This window comes from Medicago sativa, chromosome 4, assembly GCF_051527215.1.
Source record: "Medicago sativa cultivar Bolivia chromosome 4, Bolivia_mono, whole genome shotgun sequence".
Classification (NCBI taxonomy): Eukaryota; Viridiplantae; Streptophyta; class Magnoliopsida; order Fabales; family Fabaceae; genus Medicago; species Medicago sativa.
The window spans coordinates 81,665,473-81,683,000 of NC_140752.1; the positions used below are offsets into that span (position 1 = coordinate 81,665,473).

Consider the following 17,528-nt stretch of genomic DNA (forward strand, 5'->3'; position numbering starts at 1 on the left):
AAAATTAAAATTATCAAATACATTTGGTAAAAAGGATCCAAACAAAACATAATTAGATTTTATTATTAAAACTTCATAAATATTTTGTGAAAATTGAAAATGGGGCTTTGGGGTTGAAGAAGGAAGGTCTATCAAAGTTTTTCATTTTAATACTAGAGCTACTAACTCTACTCTATTGGAGATTTGGGACCTTCATTTAGCTAAGAAGCTTGCTCGCACGTTGGCTCTTAGTTCAGTTGCATTTGAGTTGGGCAAAAAAATTGTGGCTACCATGATTCATGTGAAAGCATCACACAACTCCTTAATCATTTGATACTATAACGAATATTTAGGTACACATTATTTGAAAGAAAAAAAAGTAAGAAAAAAGTAAGTAAATAATGTATATTTTTAATATAATTAAATTAAATAATATGTTTATTTATGTTCAAATGGTTCCGCGCACTCACGCATTTGTTTTCCTCATATCAGAGGATTTTTGTTCCATTATTAATTTATTAAGTGTATTCTCCTTGTTTTTTCATTTCTTTTTTTTTGGTTGCTGTCACTGTGAGCGGCCCCACCGCCACAAGTTTGCCTTTTTATTGTCTCCTAGGCTGGCTTATTTGGAGCAACTATGGACACAAAGATTTAGACACATTACTTGAACGGACATTGACAAAAATGCACATCATATGAATATTTAAAAAAATACATGGAGTATTATCTAATTATCATTTTTTTCTTCATTTTTTCTTTTTTGTGTCCAAATGATGTGTTCAAATTTTTGTGGCCACCAAAAGAATTATTTGGCTAATTGAGTCTCATTCTTCTATAAGAATTTGGTCCCCTTTTCTCCCATTCAATTATAACTTGAAAAAGTGGTTACAGCAAAGAAAACAAACTCAATGGCCATAAGTGAAGGGATAAAAGAACTTAACTATTTACACTATACAAAATTAAATCCGGTTACATGGGATGTACAAAAACTATCATGTATGAAGATTTTTAAGTCGCTACAGTCATATAATTCACAGTGCTTCCAGAAATAGTTTGTCTATAAACCATAAACCATCTCCAAAAGTCTAGAGTTAGTTGAACCAGAGCCGCAAATTAGTTTCCACCACGAACAAACCATGCCTTGGTCGCACACCAATGTCTTTAGATCACAGCCAGTAAATCCTCATATTGGAATCATCAATATCGACCTGTATGTATGTCAGAACTCATCTCATAAAAACTTTAACAAAGTAAATGATAGATAAAGGCTAGCATTAGCAAGATTGGATGGATACCTGATCATCAAAACCTAAAGGAATCTCAAATTCAGTCCCAGATGCATCAGCAAAATCCTCCATAATATTATCCTGTAACCCTCAAAAGTATAACATACCAGATCTCAAATAATGCCCTAATACTCGAACTGTTTTCAGCTATCGCCTCAACCCTTTTCATGACTTTCCCCTCTCAGAAGGATACCTCATTTGAAGAGTAGGAAGTCACAAAAGTAAAAGAAAATCACCTGCTCGTGCAGATCAAGAGCATTATTCTCCACTTGGATTGACAAGTTATCAGTAACTGCTTCAGCAGCTTCGAGCATATACTGTAATCATAACCGAAGATCCAAAATGTTCAATAAAATGACATTATGTTCGGATAAAAAAATTTAGGTATATTTTTAAACAGAACAAACAGATTGAGTTCCAAATTAAAAAATTATGCACGCCAAAAACTTGACAAAACTATTATCATTATCCACATGGGGCTAAAGACACTAATCGAGAGCATGAAATACACTAATCCAAAAACTTGCATTCTCAATAACATGAATTGGTCTCAATTTGCTGGAGGGAATATCTGCTTCATTTACTACATAGAAAATGTAATTACTACATGGTTTGAGTTCTGCAAAAGTTAATCACATTGTTAATTTTTGCGTATCTTAATGATCCATCTATCTATTCAATGAATTGAATTGCATTATCCCATGTGAGCAGATAAGTCAAATTTCCTCATGATAGCCTGAGGCTAATTTAACTTAAACAGAAAAGATAATGATTCCACGAATACAAACAAATAAATATATAAAACCTGCTCAATTATCATCTCAGGTGACTGTCTGGCATCCATTGGCAAAGGCTTTGTTTCATGGGGGCTTTCCTGAGGATAAAAACACATAAGACTGATAAAAGATAAAGGGACACAACCAATGTCACAAGAAAATAAGGTGTAAAAGAAACAGCGGCATTTTTCGAATCAACAAAAGTGTCATTAATTTGTGGCAGATAAAATCGAAAGATACCTTCTTGTCCTGTGCAGCACATGAATTTTCTGGATCTGTTGAAAAATCCTAAAAATAAAAGTAATACTATTAGACATGAAATTCGAAGCATCTTTGGTTGAGAACAGGTCATGTCAAGAAAGAAACCTCAAACTGGCGACCACTAACGGATTACACTCTAATTTGCATTGGATTTTGAGGGCAAGTAATCCAAACAAAAAGGTAGCAAATAGACACAATCTGTTTCTTAGTATTTATCATAAATGAAATCATTTATGATCCTATGCCAAAATTCTCTAGTGTTGCATCATAATGCCATGTGATGTGACAACTTGAAAAGATCCAACATCCAGGTTACATGAAAACGGAACTGGGTCTCTAGAGTTTGTTAGTTCTTTTATTCTTAAAGTGTAATGCCGAATGCGGAATGAATAACATATTATATTCTTGGTTACTTTATAACAGGAGAAGACATTGTCCAGTGAAAATATGCAAAATGAAAAAAATACCAGTTCATTCTGTTCAAAAGCAATCCTTCCTGCTTTGCCGAGATCTCTCAGTGTTCCCTTCATATCAACAGACCATGCGAACGTAGGTCAGTAATTGGATACAATAAATAAGATTTCCCAAGTCACTTCAGGCAAGATGGGAATACGAAATTTGATGATATTACAGAGGACAAAAGCTCCTGTTTAAGCCATGGGTTCTAGTTGGTAAATATAAAAGAAATCATACAAAAATGAGGCATGATTTAACACCTAGTTCTGGAGTGCAGAACTTGCAACAATTACGTTACAAAAATATAATCCTATGCTAAGCTAACATAAGGATATTAATTACCTTATTTGCCCACATGAGCCCGCAAGCATTGCATAGAGTTCTTGGACCAGCCGGTCCTCGACGCATTACCGGAGTAGACTTTGCACCAATTCCACAATGCTGGCATCTACGTTCACTTAAGAATGGCAGGGAAGCAACAGAACAGTAGCCGTATTAGCACCAATATTAAGACTAAAAGGTAACTATTATTCCATTTTAACTTTCAAACAAATGATATAACTTTGAAACTCACGTGGATTCTGGGAAAGGAGTGCTGTTGCTAGAATCCTGGTTTTCAGCAGGAGAACTGCATTCTTCCTTCAATGATGCAAACTGTCCATTCTTCCGTTGCATCCTATTAGATGAATTAATTTCATCAATCTCAAAAGCACCAAAGTCGAGAAGATCCGCAGAACATGTTAGTGTCTAAAGTAAAAGTCTGACTCTTATTCAGAAAAGCCAGCATATTCTAATGTCGTGCAAATAGACATACGACAAACATTTAGAGACGTAATATTACAAATAACCAAGATAGGCTTTATTCAACTTAAATGGAAGCATATTTAAAGAGGGAGGCAGGGGGAACAAGCTTTCACGTGAAGACGTGGCACAAAGGTGAACCAACTACTTGTCCAGTCTTAAATTAGCTCATAAGTTTTGTTTAAGCCAAATAATTTAAAAGGAAAAAAAAAAAAAGGACAAATCTACAATTTTTTCGGGTTTCAAATAATCAAATGTTTGTAATTGCCAGACCAATTTATAATATAAAAGAAGAAAATGTGAAACAACAATATCAATAGGAAAACATTATATGCCAGACTGCACCAAAGATCATAACAACCCTAGACTCTACCTCTCAGCAAGCTCTTTACGGCAAGTGTACCGGATTTTCTTCTCAAAACATCTCTCTTTTCGTTTTTCACGAAACCTAACAAGTGATGCAGATCTCCGTGAAAGCTTTGAATTACGGAAAGGGTCATTTTTCCCCTGGTAAACATCATAAATTTAAAAAAAATTAATAACATGCTAAGAAGCAATTAGTACCAATACATGTCCGAATGAAGAGTTATTTTGAAATAAAATACCCAAATGTCCCGACAGTTTTGCTGCACCGAAAAGTCAGAAGTGGGTACGCTATTGCGTGTCTCCTGCCCATCTAAGAGTAACAATACAGCCTGCACCTGCAGTTCATTACAAAGGGGTGATCAAAGGTCTTTTCCTTTAAAAATCACAAGAATGGTCAAATATACTCCAAAATCCAGAAGTCCTAGCTCAACTGGCAAAATGCCGAAATTGTTAGGCCGGATGTCATGACCGGGGTTCGAACCCCGGTACCTCCACTTGTGTGTGTGTGTGAGTTTATAATGGCTTTGTCATTTCGTCTATCTACCAAAAAAAAAAATGATCAAAATACATAAAAGAGTGTTATCAACACTCTTATTTTCTTGAATAATAAATGTTACTGACTAATCACCACATTGTAGAAAACCCACTATTTGAAACTTAATCCAACCTTAAACTTTATTGCATAGAGTGCATTATGAGCACAAAAAGTTCAAAATTTTCAAAATACTTCAAATTCAAGCATTTTAGTTAATAACACAAAAAACTTCAATTGAACGATGGGGGAAGAAATAAAAACTGTAAAAAATTGAACCTTTTCTGGCGTAACGGAAGGGAAAACATAAACCTCGCCTTCAAAGGAAATGGTGAGTTCACTAGCACGAGAGAGTGGAACAGAAGCGGTAATGGGTTGAGGTTTTTCACCTTCGTCAGAAACGGAAGCTACATTGGTACAGTGCATGGCCATTGACCCATTCTCAGACGAATTCAGCATTTCCATTTCTCAAGCATAACTCGCTTTGCACTAGAGAAAATGGAAGAGTGAGTGGGTTTGAGATGGAAGAGAAGAGAAGATTAATGGAGAAGAGAAGTGAATTGGAAAAGACAGAGAAATGGAAATGGAAAGAAATATTTGTGAGTGTTTGTAGTTTGCGGTGTTTCCTAGAAAAAGGAGTCAAGGGAAGACAAGACTGCCACCCAAACTCACTCTCTCCTACACGGCTACACCCTTTTTCATGGAGGAATGATATTTTCACAATCAATTTTTAACAACTTTTGTGACAACTCTCTTTCATACTTTTATTATACCTTTATTCTCTCTCTTCCTTTTTCTCTCTCTATTGTTATTGTCCAATAAGAATGGAGGAAAAAGGTTGTCCCTAAAAAGTTGTTTAAAATTGAATGTCAAAATATCATTCCTCTTTTTCATAACAATCTCAAATCTTAAATCAATTTTTTTTGTACAAAAAAGTATTTTTTACGATGAATTTTATTATTTGATATTATCATTTATTATTATATGATGCTAAGTTTTATCGTTTATTATTTTTTTATGCTAAAAAATAATGAAAAGTTACACAATTTTTTTAAGAAATTAAACAAGGTGAATAATTTTTATGGCTTAAATAAATAAGTAAAAGGTCCATTTAAGTTAGCGCGTTTTTGGTTTTAGTCCTTATAATTTTTTTTGTGAAACAACCCTTGTATTTTGTTGCCCTCAATTTTCAATACAAATAACACATATAACAAATAGACAAAAGTAAATTCAAATATTAAAAAAAATGTAACAAATTGTTTATGTCTGATTTTTTTCTCTTATCATTTAAAAAAGATAATAGATGAGAGTGAATTCAAATACTTAAAAAAATGTAACAAACACATTTTTTTTGTTACCACACAAAATATATCGAGTAACAAACACGATATGAGTATATGTCCAGTTTTTTTTTCTTTTATCCTTAAAAAAATGTAACAAACTAGATCAAGTATATGTCACTATAAATATAATTAATAAAAAAATGATCGTTATTTTATTTTTATTTTATATAACAAACCAAAATACGCCGAGTTGATAAATAATTTCGTTATATGCTTTGACAATAATTTGTAGATAAATCGATGTATGAATAATATACATTAATATTTAAAAATTGTAATCAAAATTATCCAAACTAACAAAATAAAATATACACACCCCTTAACACGGAAATAAGAGCGGATAGACTAGCATAGTAGTTACAAATGAATTTATTCTCATCTTTATGGAAACTTTCTTCCCACTATTTCATTGAGAATTTTTTATTTATTTTTAGAAATGTTTTATACCCGGGAATAAAATACAGTAAACTTGTAACAAGTATAGACATGTATGTTTCTATCATTTTATTCCCTAGGCAAATGAACTTGTAACAAATACGCAAACTAATAGTCATATAGTTTTTTTTTTTACAAAAATAATCGAAAATTTGATCGAGTTTGAGGTGTTTGCTAAAATAAGTGGTTGAGCTAACTCTTAAATATAAATTGAGAAAATATTTTTTGATATGTACTTGAATTTTTTTAAATTAAGATAACGAGATTAAAAATGTGGAGAAAAAAAGGTATGATACATTATAAATTAGTCTCATCCTCTACGTGTGGGAATGAGGATAAGATTGTTATCCACACGTTTAGGGACTACGTCCATGCAACCCGTATCTGGCTCGGGTAGATAGGTCAATTCAAATTATTGACTTTTTTTCTTCTCTTGACTATAGAGTTGAATCTTCAAAAACCTGGACAACAAAGACTTTTGGGAGCAAGAGGAAAGTTGAAAATCTATTTTCATGGTGACTTGTTGTCACCTTTGGACTTGGCGAAACAAATCCATTTTCGAAGAGGCTCAAATGATCCATTCTTGGTAATCATGAGGAAGGTAAAAGAGATAGAGATTTTCGAGCATATACTCGTTTAACTGGAAGGCGTAAACAAAAGGATACCATTTACATCGGTTGGAAGCATCCGCATAAGGAAATTATCAAGCTTAACTGTGACGGAGTTTACAAGGGTTCAATGGACATTGCAGGATGTGGAGGTCTTTTTCGTGACTCAAATGGTCGATGGCTACAATGGTATACACAAAAGATTGGAGCTTGTGACACCCTTCATGCTGAATTATGGGGAATGTATAGAGGAATGCAAATGGCAAGAAGACAGGGATACACTAATCTTAAAGTGGAAAGTGATTCTAAGTTTTTGATTGATATGGTGGTAACAGGGAGTTGTAAGCTTAATGGCAATACCCCATATCCAAGACCTCTCAAAGTTACAATGACATGTTATTTTTAGGCACACTTGGCGTGAAGGAAACAAAAGCGTTGATTAACTAGCTAGTTTTAGTCTCAACCAAAGTTTGTATGATGTGAGCATTCTTGAGGTTCCATCCAAGATGCTTCAGAATCTCCTCTTTAATGTGATTTTGTAGTTTTTCTTTTCTTTTGAGCATTGACCCTCTCGGAAAGAAAAAAAATGGCACGCTAAAAAGTGCTATAATCTCATGATTTTTTTTTTTGACAAAATAATCTCATGAAAAATACTATCAACTCGTAAGGGAAATTTTAAACAAATAATTCAACTTTAATCAAGGAGTTTTATACAATTTTTTTTTTGTGCGTGTGATAGGGAGCTTATACACTATGGCTCTATTTGGTAAAATTAGTTTTTAGCTGATAAGCTAGCTGATAGCTTTTAACTGATAAGCTAGCTGATAGCTTTTAGCTGATAAGCTAGTTGAAGTGTTTGGTAAAATTAGCTGATAGCTTTTGCTTCGAATAATAAGGGTAAATATGGAAGAAAAAATGAGAAGCTAAAAGCTATAAGCTCAAAAGCTACTTGAAGTAGCTTCTGAAAAATAGCTTATAAGCTCCTGAAATAAGCTATAAGCTCGTTGTACCAAACAGAGCTTTTGTGTTACCAAACAGAGCTTTTTTTGTCAAATGAGCTTATAAGCTAAAAGCTAAGAGCTAAAAGCTCTTTTTTTGGGTTTACCAAACAGAGCCTATCCGTTAATAAGCTAAAGGTTCAACACTAGCAATCATACTCTAAATAAGTACTCCCTCCGATCACATTTATAAGCAAAAAAAACACTTTTTAGGTTCATTGAATACATAATGTATTTGGTCTATATATTGACCAAATACATTAAGCATTGAATGAATCTAAAAAATGTTTTTTTGCTTATAAATGTGACCGGAGGGAGCAGTAACTAATATTGCTCAAAACAAAACAAAAAGTAGCAACTAATAAGAAATTGGGGAATTCTAAATATACAAGTTAAAAAACAAACACAAAACATGTTTTCTTTTAGACGAAGTGGAAATCGTCACTAAAACTCACACACAACTACGACGTTTTGGATTCGAACCAAATAAAGATAGCAATATTGACATTATTTATAGAACCAGACTTTACGAACAAACCAAATCATGTTTTATATACCTTTAAATAGTAACTTTTTATGAAAATATGTGTAATTAATGCATTGAAAATCGAAATATTTTATTTTTGTATAAAATAATTTCTTTTTTTAGAATCTTTGAAGAGTGTCCCGGAGGCACTCGTTAACAAGACTCTTTATATATAATGGAATAACCATGTTCATCATCATTAGAGAATTCTATGCAACAAACCTATTTCAATATATATCTGTCTGAGTAGTCTTGGTTGAATCCTTGAAGAACCAAAGCATATTTTATATATATAGGATTTTGCTAGAAGCCACCCATGAAGGTGTCTTTTAACAAGCCACACCTCAAAGTGTGATTTCCACTTTTTAGATCCAACAGTCCAAATTAATTCCTCTCATCTCTCATTTTAGTTACTCCTCTCACTTGATATGCCCTATATATATATATATATATATATATATATATATATATAACTCGGGCAACGCCGGATAAATACGCTAGTTTAAAACTAAAAATATAGTAATAGATAGATTTTAGTTATTGAAAAATAAGAAGGAACCAGATATTATGTTGTCAAAAAACATGGGCATCCCTAAATACTTTTTATCATAAAAAAAAAAAATTGAAAAAAATATATATTTTGTGCAAATAGAGTTATAATACTTTATACATACCGCAATGACAAGATCCTTAAGCTTAGGAGCATTTTGAAGAAAGCCAACAAGCACATTCCAATTGCAATTCTCGGATATTCCAACCGACAAAGACAATAATTCATGAAAGGTAAGGAAACTTAAGTTGTGAAGATTGTCCTCCATGCTTAAAAACTGCATAACAAATAAACAAAAATAACATATAGGTAACAAAATATGGAACTTATATTCCTTCCAAAAAAAAAATATGTATAATAACAAAATTGAAACTTACCAATTGTTTCAGAAGTGAGGGTCAATGATTTGACATTAGAAAGTCCTTTTAAGAGTATATGTAAACTGTTAAAATCTACATACTTTATAATGCTAAGAGTAGCTCGATCAATATTAGACAAGTTTATCAACTCGTATTCTTTGGGAGAAAAATCAGTAATATCCAAAACTTCGAGTGATGACGGGACATTAATTTGCAAGGTTCCAATGGGAGAACCACTATCAGAAAACTTCCAAAAATTGAGGTCTAACCTTGTTAACAAGGGAAAAGAGATATTGATAGGTTGTTTCAAGTAGCCATGAAAAAGAAATTCCTCAAGACGTGGGCAACCAGATAGTAATTCAAGAAGATCATACTCACTACCATCCTCATTAAAATCAAGCTTAGATAAACTGAGATGAAGAATCTTTAGCGATGGTAAATGTATATCAAAAGAAGAATCAAGTGTTGGTTGAAATTCAATATGACCATGCAATTTTAAGACCACGAGTGACTCGGATCTAAATAGCCTTAGCGGCAATATAGGGTTAGGTCTGCTCCCAAACTCCAAGTGAAGTTCCTGTACCTTGAGATCTAATGCCTTTGAAACCCACAAGTGTACGTCACATGGTTGACAACCATCATAATTATGTAGACGTAGTTTTCTTATATTTTCAGTGCGTCTTAGAAGAACTGCATATACAGATTTAATTTCTGTGGACGAACCTGAAACTTCTGGTATTTCAAAGTTAAGGTCGAGGATCGTGGTGCAGATCGATGCCCATCTTTTAGATAGAACACTTGATCTGTATGCTGCTTTTGTTGGGAGGAAAGATAGAACATGACATACCAATTCGTCTGAGAGATCGCTAAACCGGTCACACTCTTCATCATAGCAAGCCACTGTTTTGAGTTTCTTGGCTTCCTCCATATTCTCAATGGAGATTGGAGAAACAAAATTTGCTTTAATAGAATTAATAATCGAGGTTTGATCAAGCCTGTACTGTATATAAGGAACGTGGGGTATTCTTCTAATAACCACTATCCTTAAATAGTAATAGCTTGGGTAGTAGTTTGTTTGTTTTTTTGGACAGAATAACAGAAAATGTTTGTTTTTTTGGACAGAATAATAGGGGCTAGATTCAGCAAAATAAATAAATAATAGGGGCTAGTATTTAAAAATAAAATAAAATAGATCTCTTTCGATAATATAGCAGGGACAGGGGTAGTTTTTTTTGGGGATAAATCTAGGATTTAGTTTATTTTTATTTTTATTTTTTCGCTAGTATTGCGTTTTTTTTTTTTTTTGGATAAGTCTAGGGGTTATCATTACGTATTTAACGGGATTCGAACTTTCGAATATGAGATTTTATTTTTAGGAAGAGTATGAGATTATCTTGTTCGGTAAGAAAAAAAACCAGTATAGATTCTCAGTACTTTTATTACAAAAGAAGATATATTTCCAATTGATTTATAAGTTCTTAGCTACTTTTGGTTTGATGATGATATCTATAGATAAAATTTGTTACATATTTAAATTTATTTTAAATAAACTAACATAAAAATATACTCCGTAAGTACATGCCCGAATATCACCGTGTTCACTTTTTTATATTCGCATGATGTTTTAAAATAAAAAATATTATATTATTGGTATGATTTTTTATTTATTTTTTCAATATCTTATTTGATTTACATTTTTTTGGTCAATATTTGATTTTCTTTTTACTCTCGATCTTTTTTTTTAAAACAATTTACTCTCGATCTTCTAATTTTTTAAATTCAAATCCAGATTGCCTTAAAAAAAAAAAACTAAATCCAAATATCATTGATTTTATCTTTTATATTAAAATAATAATTTTACATTGTGTTTCAATCAAATTTTAGCATTTAGATATTTGGTACTCCCTCCGTTCCTTTTTAAGTATCTTTTAAGGTAAATTTCTCTTTTCGATTTAACTGTCTTTTGGTATTTTAAGGGTACGTACGATTTGTCAATCATACCTTTTGTCAATTACTCTTATCTTTTTCAATAAAACTAAATAATGTTATCTATTTGAAAAACTAAAGTTTGTACGTACGATTTGTCAATCATACCTTTTGTCAATTACTCTTATTTTTTTCAATAAAACTAAATAATGTTATCTATTTGAAAAACTAAAGTTTGTTTTTTTTTTTATAAACAAAGTTTATTTCTTGTTATCTTCAAATTTAAACAAAATTTTGTTACAAACAATGGTTTCAAAAAGAGTTAAAATTCTATAAATAAGATAAGTATCAATTGTTAAAAATTTCAAGTACAAAATAAAAGAACAGATTTGAGAGAAGTCATAGTTGAAGTCTTAACTTTGATTAAATGAGTTGGAAGAAAGTTAACTTTTTCTTAGCTTTTGATTAATGTGAAGTTGGAATAATTTTTATATTAACTTAAAATAATTAAAAATATGCGAACAATACTTAGAAAATTGACAATTGTTTGTTATGAGAGAGAAAACTGACAATTGTTTGTTATGAGAGATAGAGGGCGCAAAAATATAAGAATTTGTTGGAGAAAAAGATAATAACCGACAATTGTTTGTTACAAGAGAAATATAAAATATTAAATTTATCGGAAAGATAAGTGTTTGCAAAAAATAGGAATTTATTGGTAGATTAAAATGAGGGTATAATAAGCAGAAATAAGATAAGTATCAATTGTTAAAAATTTCAAGTACAAAATAAAAGAACAGATTTGAGAGAAGTCATAGTTGAAGTCTTAACTTTGATTAAATGAGTTGGAAGAAAGTTAACTTTTTCTTAGCTTTTGATTAATGTGAAGTTGGAATAATTTTTATATTAACTTAAAATAATTAAAAATATGCGAACAATACTTAGAAAATTGACAATTGTTTGTTATGAGAGAGAAAACTGACAATTGTTTGTTATGAGAGATAGAGGGCGCAAAAATATAAGAATTTGTTGGAGAAAAAGATAATAACCGACAATTGTTTGTTACAAGAGAAATATAAAATATTAAATTTATCGGAAAGATAAGTGTTTGCAAAAAATAGGAATTTATTGGTAGATTAAAATGAGGGTATAATAAGCAGAAAATGTGCAAAAATACACATCGCTAATTTGATGTTAATTTTATAAAAAAGACACTTAAAAAGGGACGGAGGGAGTAACACAGAACACCGTGAAGCAGTTTAAATATCCTATTCAAACTCAAAAATTATTACCAATTTGAAAGAATTGAGCACAACAGAGAATCAATTCAAATCCAAATAAGATGTCGTTATAATAATAAGCCTGGATTAAAACAAAAAGAAGTATGAATGACTCATAATTTTGTACCCTTTTCTCAGGGTATGTTAAGTCTTATGAGCAGCTTCTAAAACTTTGGTACACATGATTTACAGAGTGACTCAAAAAGAAGTAAAGCTGATTGGTAGAGATAGCCAATAATACTCACTTGTCTCCATTATAAAGACAATACAAACCACCTAAATGCCTTAGGTTTTTTTCCTAGAAGACATTGACATGCAATAGTCAGCACAAACGCATCTTACTTTGGTTTGTCATTTAAGGTTACAAGTGATTTAAGCACTCCTGGACTTATCAAGTCGGCGAGAGCACCTGTCTCCGATATAAGATACGATTTGTCCTTCACAATGCTCTGTAGTTTCTTTGCCTCAAAGTCTAGCTCTGCTTGATCTGCAATTACATGAGCCGTAAGAATATACAAACCAATTTTCAATAGAAATGAGCTTATAGACAAAAAGGAATCTACACAGTCATAGTTCAACCTCGAACTTTCACAACAATAACAACAATCAATAAAAGAACATTAACAAAGATGTTTAGTCTCATCAGAACTTCTGAACTACAATTTGAAGCATAATGATAATACTGACCATCCATGCTCAACCCTTCACTTTAAACTATTAAGTAATTTTGTAGTTCATGATGAATATTTAGTCTCATCAGAACTTCTGAACTACAATTTGAAGCATAATACTGACCATCCATGCTCAACCCTTCACTTTAAACTATTAAGTAATTTTGTAGTTCATGATGATAAACAAACTAATATAAGAGGCATTTGGAAGCACTTCAAGTTAAATTACAGACAAAAGACTCTTTTAACTGGCATTTGAAAACCTACACAAGCACTGTATATTTTGCAATGACATGATGAAATTCCTCACCACAACCACGTTGAATCAATGAAGAGTATGAAAATCAATTTTAACATCTTCGAAAATTTACAAAGAAAAAAATGTTAAAAATACCAAACAGTCTAAAACATGACTGCATATGCAACATTGTTTCTCATATTAAGGATAATGGTCAATAATCCAGATTCCAAACTAATGCATATAACCTAGAAAAGGTGGAAAATAATCTCACATGTATTGCTAAATCACACCGAAGCAAAGATGGAAAATTCCAATGACAATGGGCTTTTATCAAATAAATACAACTAAATGGCCACATACAGAAATATGGCTAATCAGCATGTTTACCGAAGTAGATGAAAAAGACAACTAACACAAGCATACATTTACAAAAAAAAAGAACATTCTTCTTTCTTAACAATTAGAAGATCCTGAGAGCAGAGTAGAATAAAAAACCTGTTTCCAATATAGTATGAGCAGCATGGAATGGAATTCCCACAAACAGATCCGTTCCTGGAAACATCGTCCACGTCTGCTCAAAAGAGTCATGGTTACCACAGGTGGTACACACCTCTTGTACCAAAGGTCTTGAGCCGGTCCCTGAAACTCCCTTCATTATTGATCCAAAAGGAGATGGAACACTAGTAGTTGTTGTCCGAGCCTTTTTCCTTAGCGCAGTAAGTGCTTCTCTGTTCCCATTCCTCAACTTATCATTCTCAACCAGCTGTACTTCACCAAAACAGAAAATTGCATACCCACTTAATTTAATAGAAAAGATATTAAACAAAGGATCCAGTAGAAGGTAAACAGTTTTTGTTAACTTAATGAATAAAACATCTGTTGATTGAAACACCTGAATTTAAGGAAGTACAGGAAATAGTATAGTGATCTAGAAATTATTTTTAGGATTAAGTGATTGGTTACATGTACACACAAAGCGAATGACATGAGTCAGTTGGTACTAGGTTGGTTCTTGTACTTTATTGTTGTGAAGCTGATGTTTGTGTTTGCTTTGACACGTTGATGCATAATTGTCAATTGTAGATAGTAGCACATGGTGGTAAACGCTTTAGTAACTACAGATCATGGGATGGCCTACTATACAAAAGATAGTGAAAATAAAACATAATTTGCCAACGTTTGGTATTTGCTGTGTTTAGTCTGGAGTTGTGTTTGGGTTCTGATTTCAATTTCTCACTATTTTAGTTTACTACCAATGAAGTGGTTGGCTTAAATTCTTTGACACAGGCAAGGGAGTTGAGTATTTATTGGGTTCTATGAGACCTAGGGTGGGCCATTAGGGAGAAGGTTGAGCAGAAGCAATTATGTAGAAGGTCAAAGATAGCCCTGACGTGTTGGGAAACGATATTGTGGAACACTAATGAGTAAGGAGTAACACAAAATACATCTAACCTAAGAGACATCTACCATTGACAGCACCAACTATTGTTATTCAAGAGAAGTGTAGCTGCCCAAGTTCTCTGGTTGATGGATCAAGGTTGAAAAATGCTTTCATGATACAATTTCTCATCAGAAGCCATTTATCTAGTTTATAGAAAAGGCATTTCATATTTCATGGCTTTTCGCTTTTCTTCAAAAGCTACCAATCTAATTGATTACATTGAGATTTTTTACACATTTTTAAAAAAAATTTAAAAAAAAAACTTTTTCCTAAAATGTACTTAAACTAATTTGGGTTTCCTTTGTCATCAAGTTATAAGAGTTTAATACAGCTTCCAGCATGATGAAGAGTGATAGGGTCGTAATATAGTTATACGGAAAGTTCTATAAAGGCCATTCAATTGAATACATATATCCCGGCCAAGTTGAAGGCCATACAGATACTTTTTTTCTGAAAACATTGGCAGCTAAGAAAAGCATCCCAAAAAGTTATATCTGACAAATAATAATTATAAACTTTACCAAGTAATATAATCTCTCTTTAAGGTGACATTCTTGTTCTCGGTGTAGCAACAAAATCTAGATTATCTCGTTGTTGAATGAATATAAGTTATTTTGGTAGCAAATGTTTCTGCTAACATGAATCAGCTTGAATCTGAAAATTGAAATTACCTGATGTCGGGCTAAAAGAAGATGCTCAGCTTCGAGTTCCAACTTTGTTAATTTCTTTTGAAAATGTTTCATGTTCTCATCCATATTTGATGAAGAGAAACTCCTGCAAAGTTGTAAATAAAATATTATCTTGAGAATTCAAAGCAAACAAAGAATGAGCCTCACACCAATCAAATATACACACAGAGGCTGCACAGTCAAGGACACCGAAACAGAAGCAAATAGAGACAAAAACTCCTGCATCAAACCAGAAAAATGCTACAGCCTATTTGTCTCATGGAAAAAACCAGCTTAAAACCAACAACACCTCTAGGCTACCAATTGAAATCTAGACAAACATCATATGCAGAAACAAGTCGGAAGCAGCAACAAAACCACGAAAACACACAGACATATAGCAGCACCTAAGCAATGTCTGCAGAAAAAACAGCACCACAACCCACAACCAAAAACTGAAAACTAAATTTGAGTAACAAGGTTCATGACACCAAACACAAACCGGGATCCCAAATCCATTCCTAAAGCAAACACAGGATCATTGACATCTTGCTCAAGCTCCATTGCCACATACAAACATTATTTATTTTACACATTAAAACATGCTATACGTATCAGTGCTAAAATGGAAAAATCAACAATTCAAAAATCCAAACCAAATAACAAGCACTTTCACTTCTCTAACATGAAATGAAATAGCAAAATCAATCAAATGCAGAGCTTAGTCACAAAAGGAGATGAAATCAAAGTTGAAGTTTTTATTTATCTTCAAGCAAAATTAGATACACAGCCCACAACCCCATTCAACACCATATTTTCAGATTAACAAACAAGGAAGAATAAAATAAATAAATAAATAAGAAAATGGTAAAGCAGTGATGAATGAAGTAAATATGCAAGTAGTGATGATTTTTCAAGGGAGTCGTTTCCTGAAAAAGGGAGATTCAAGAGAAGCTCAAGAAAGCGAAATGGAACGGAATGATGAAGGGTAATGAAGGTTTCGTGGTGGGTTTCACGGTGAGAGTGAAAGGTGACATTCTTCTAGGTACAGATTCAAGTTCAAGTAAACTAAGTTTTGCAAACATTATTTTCCTAATAATCATCCAACCACCATCACATTACATGATTAAAATTCATACTTTGTCTCTAGTCTCAACATTCATTTTACCAACTTCATTTCTATTGCCAAAGTACCAAATTCTATAACTTCAGTCTAAAATTAAGGAATGTTACTTAAATCTACTATCATTATCCTAAACTACTACTACTACCTTATAATTTAACTAGTAAAAGAGAGTTGATCCATACAAACTTAACTCTTCATGGTTATTTCTAAAGGGACTATTCACATTTTCAATTCTATCTATTTGAATTCAAGTCTAGAAAAGAGAACCCACCTGTATTAGCTTCTCTTGATGCCCAAAGCCAGCAGCTTCTACTTTTCCTCCTTCAAGCTTCTTGTCTTTCAGCGATCCTTCAATTTTGAACCTTATCAATCCAAGCAATCATCTTTAGTATTGAGACCAAATGCAAGCTCAATTCAACCAAAATTAAGAAGAAAAAAAGAATTAGGGTAAAAGGGGTTTGGGTCACATACGGCCAACCCAAGTAAGAATAAGGGAAAATTTGCTTACCATGCTTCAATACTCTTCCAATTGATTGAATTTGGTAGCCGGTGATCCAGTGGTGAAATGACGGTGGTCCGGTGGTGGTTCGGTGAGAAGAGGGAGGTTCCCAGAGGGAGCTGACTAGAGAATAACAAGAGAGAGATGATGAAAACTGTGAAATAAAATTACCCTTATAAATTTCGACCTAACCAACTCGGTAATAAACCTGGTATTTTTGATAGAAATTTTGCTATTTCATTTCATGTTTGAATTTACCAAAGGTTAACGCTGTTTTACCTATAATATATGTTATTTCCAGGTTTATCCCTGTAAAATATATTTTTGATTTACCTTCATGTAAAATAATTTTTTTAAGAATACTCCCTAATAGGTCATGCAAAAACGAATTATTATTTGT

At 32.4% G+C, this 17,528-nt stretch overlaps 2 protein-coding genes across 4 annotated transcripts; both read right to left on the reverse strand.

Annotated features, from left to right (window-relative positions):
* Positions 1 to 898: 898 nt before the first annotated feature.
* Positions 899 to 10,395, reverse strand: LOC146932613 (GATA transcription factor 28-like). 3 transcript variants are annotated; one of them, XM_085704327.1, is made up of 12 exons: positions 9,295 to 10,249; positions 9,042 to 9,194; positions 4,165 to 4,260; positions 3,933 to 4,066; positions 3,333 to 3,434; positions 3,101 to 3,215; positions 2,770 to 2,826; positions 2,282 to 2,329; positions 2,071 to 2,139; positions 1,502 to 1,582; positions 1,275 to 1,346; positions 899 to 1,187 (listed from the first exon to the last, which is right to left on the reverse strand). In XM_085704327.1, exons 2-12 carry the CDS (start codon positions 9,183 to 9,185, stop codon positions 1,146 to 1,148), a joined length of 960 nt encoding a protein of 319 aa, XP_085560453.1. In that variant the 5' UTR covers positions 9,186 to 9,194; positions 9,295 to 10,249; the 3' UTR covers positions 899 to 1,145. The 3 variants fall into 3 exon arrangements, 2 of the variants coding, with proteins under 2 accessions (XP_085560453.1, XP_085560452.1); XM_085704326.1 differs by lacking the exons at positions 9,042 to 9,194; positions 9,295 to 10,249 and adding an exon at positions 4,737 to 5,147; XR_015007184.1 differs by lacking the exons at positions 899 to 1,187; positions 1,275 to 1,346; positions 1,502 to 1,582; positions 2,071 to 2,139; positions 2,282 to 2,329 and having other exon boundaries at positions 9,295 to 10,395.
* Positions 10,396 to 12,524: 2,129 nt separating this feature from the next.
* On the reverse strand, positions 12,525 to 17,303 carry LOC146932614 (P53/DNA damage-regulated protein). The gene is made up of 5 exons (XM_085704328.1): positions 17,138 to 17,303; positions 16,901 to 16,991; positions 15,507 to 15,609; positions 13,890 to 14,157; positions 12,525 to 12,969 (listed from the first exon to the last, which is right to left on the reverse strand). Exons 3-5 carry the CDS (start codon positions 15,588 to 15,590, stop codon positions 12,821 to 12,823), a joined length of 501 nt encoding a protein of 166 aa, XP_085560454.1. The 5' UTR covers positions 15,591 to 15,609; positions 16,901 to 16,991; positions 17,138 to 17,303; the 3' UTR covers positions 12,525 to 12,820.
* Positions 17,304 to 17,528: the final 225 nt, after the last annotated feature.

Bases quoted from the DNA above. Each gene is read 5' to 3' on its own strand.
- LOC146932613 (XM_085704326.1), bottom strand. From the start codon at position 4,922: ATGGAAATGCTGAATTCGTCTGAGAATGGGTCAATGGCCATGCACTGT. The intron at 1,583-2,070 runs GTTTTATATATT...TTATGATTACAG, and splicing joins CTGAGATGATAATTGAGCAG to TATATGCTCGAAGCTGCTGA. The intron at 1,347-1,501 runs GTGATTTTCTTT...TGAGGGTTACAG, and splicing joins CTCTTGATCTGCACGAGCAG to GATAATATTATGGAGGATTT.
- LOC146932614 (XM_085704328.1), bottom strand. From the start codon at position 15,590: ATGGATGAGAACATGAAACATTTTCAAAAGAAATTAACAAAGTTGGAA. The intron at 14,158-15,506 runs GTAATTTCAATT...GGTGAAGTACAG, and splicing joins TTCTTTTAGCCCGACATCAG to CTGGTTGAGAATGATAAGTT. The intron at 12,970-13,889 runs GTTTTTTATTCT...ATGTAATTGCAG, and splicing joins TCATACTATATTGGAAACAG to ATCAAGCAGAGCTAGACTTT.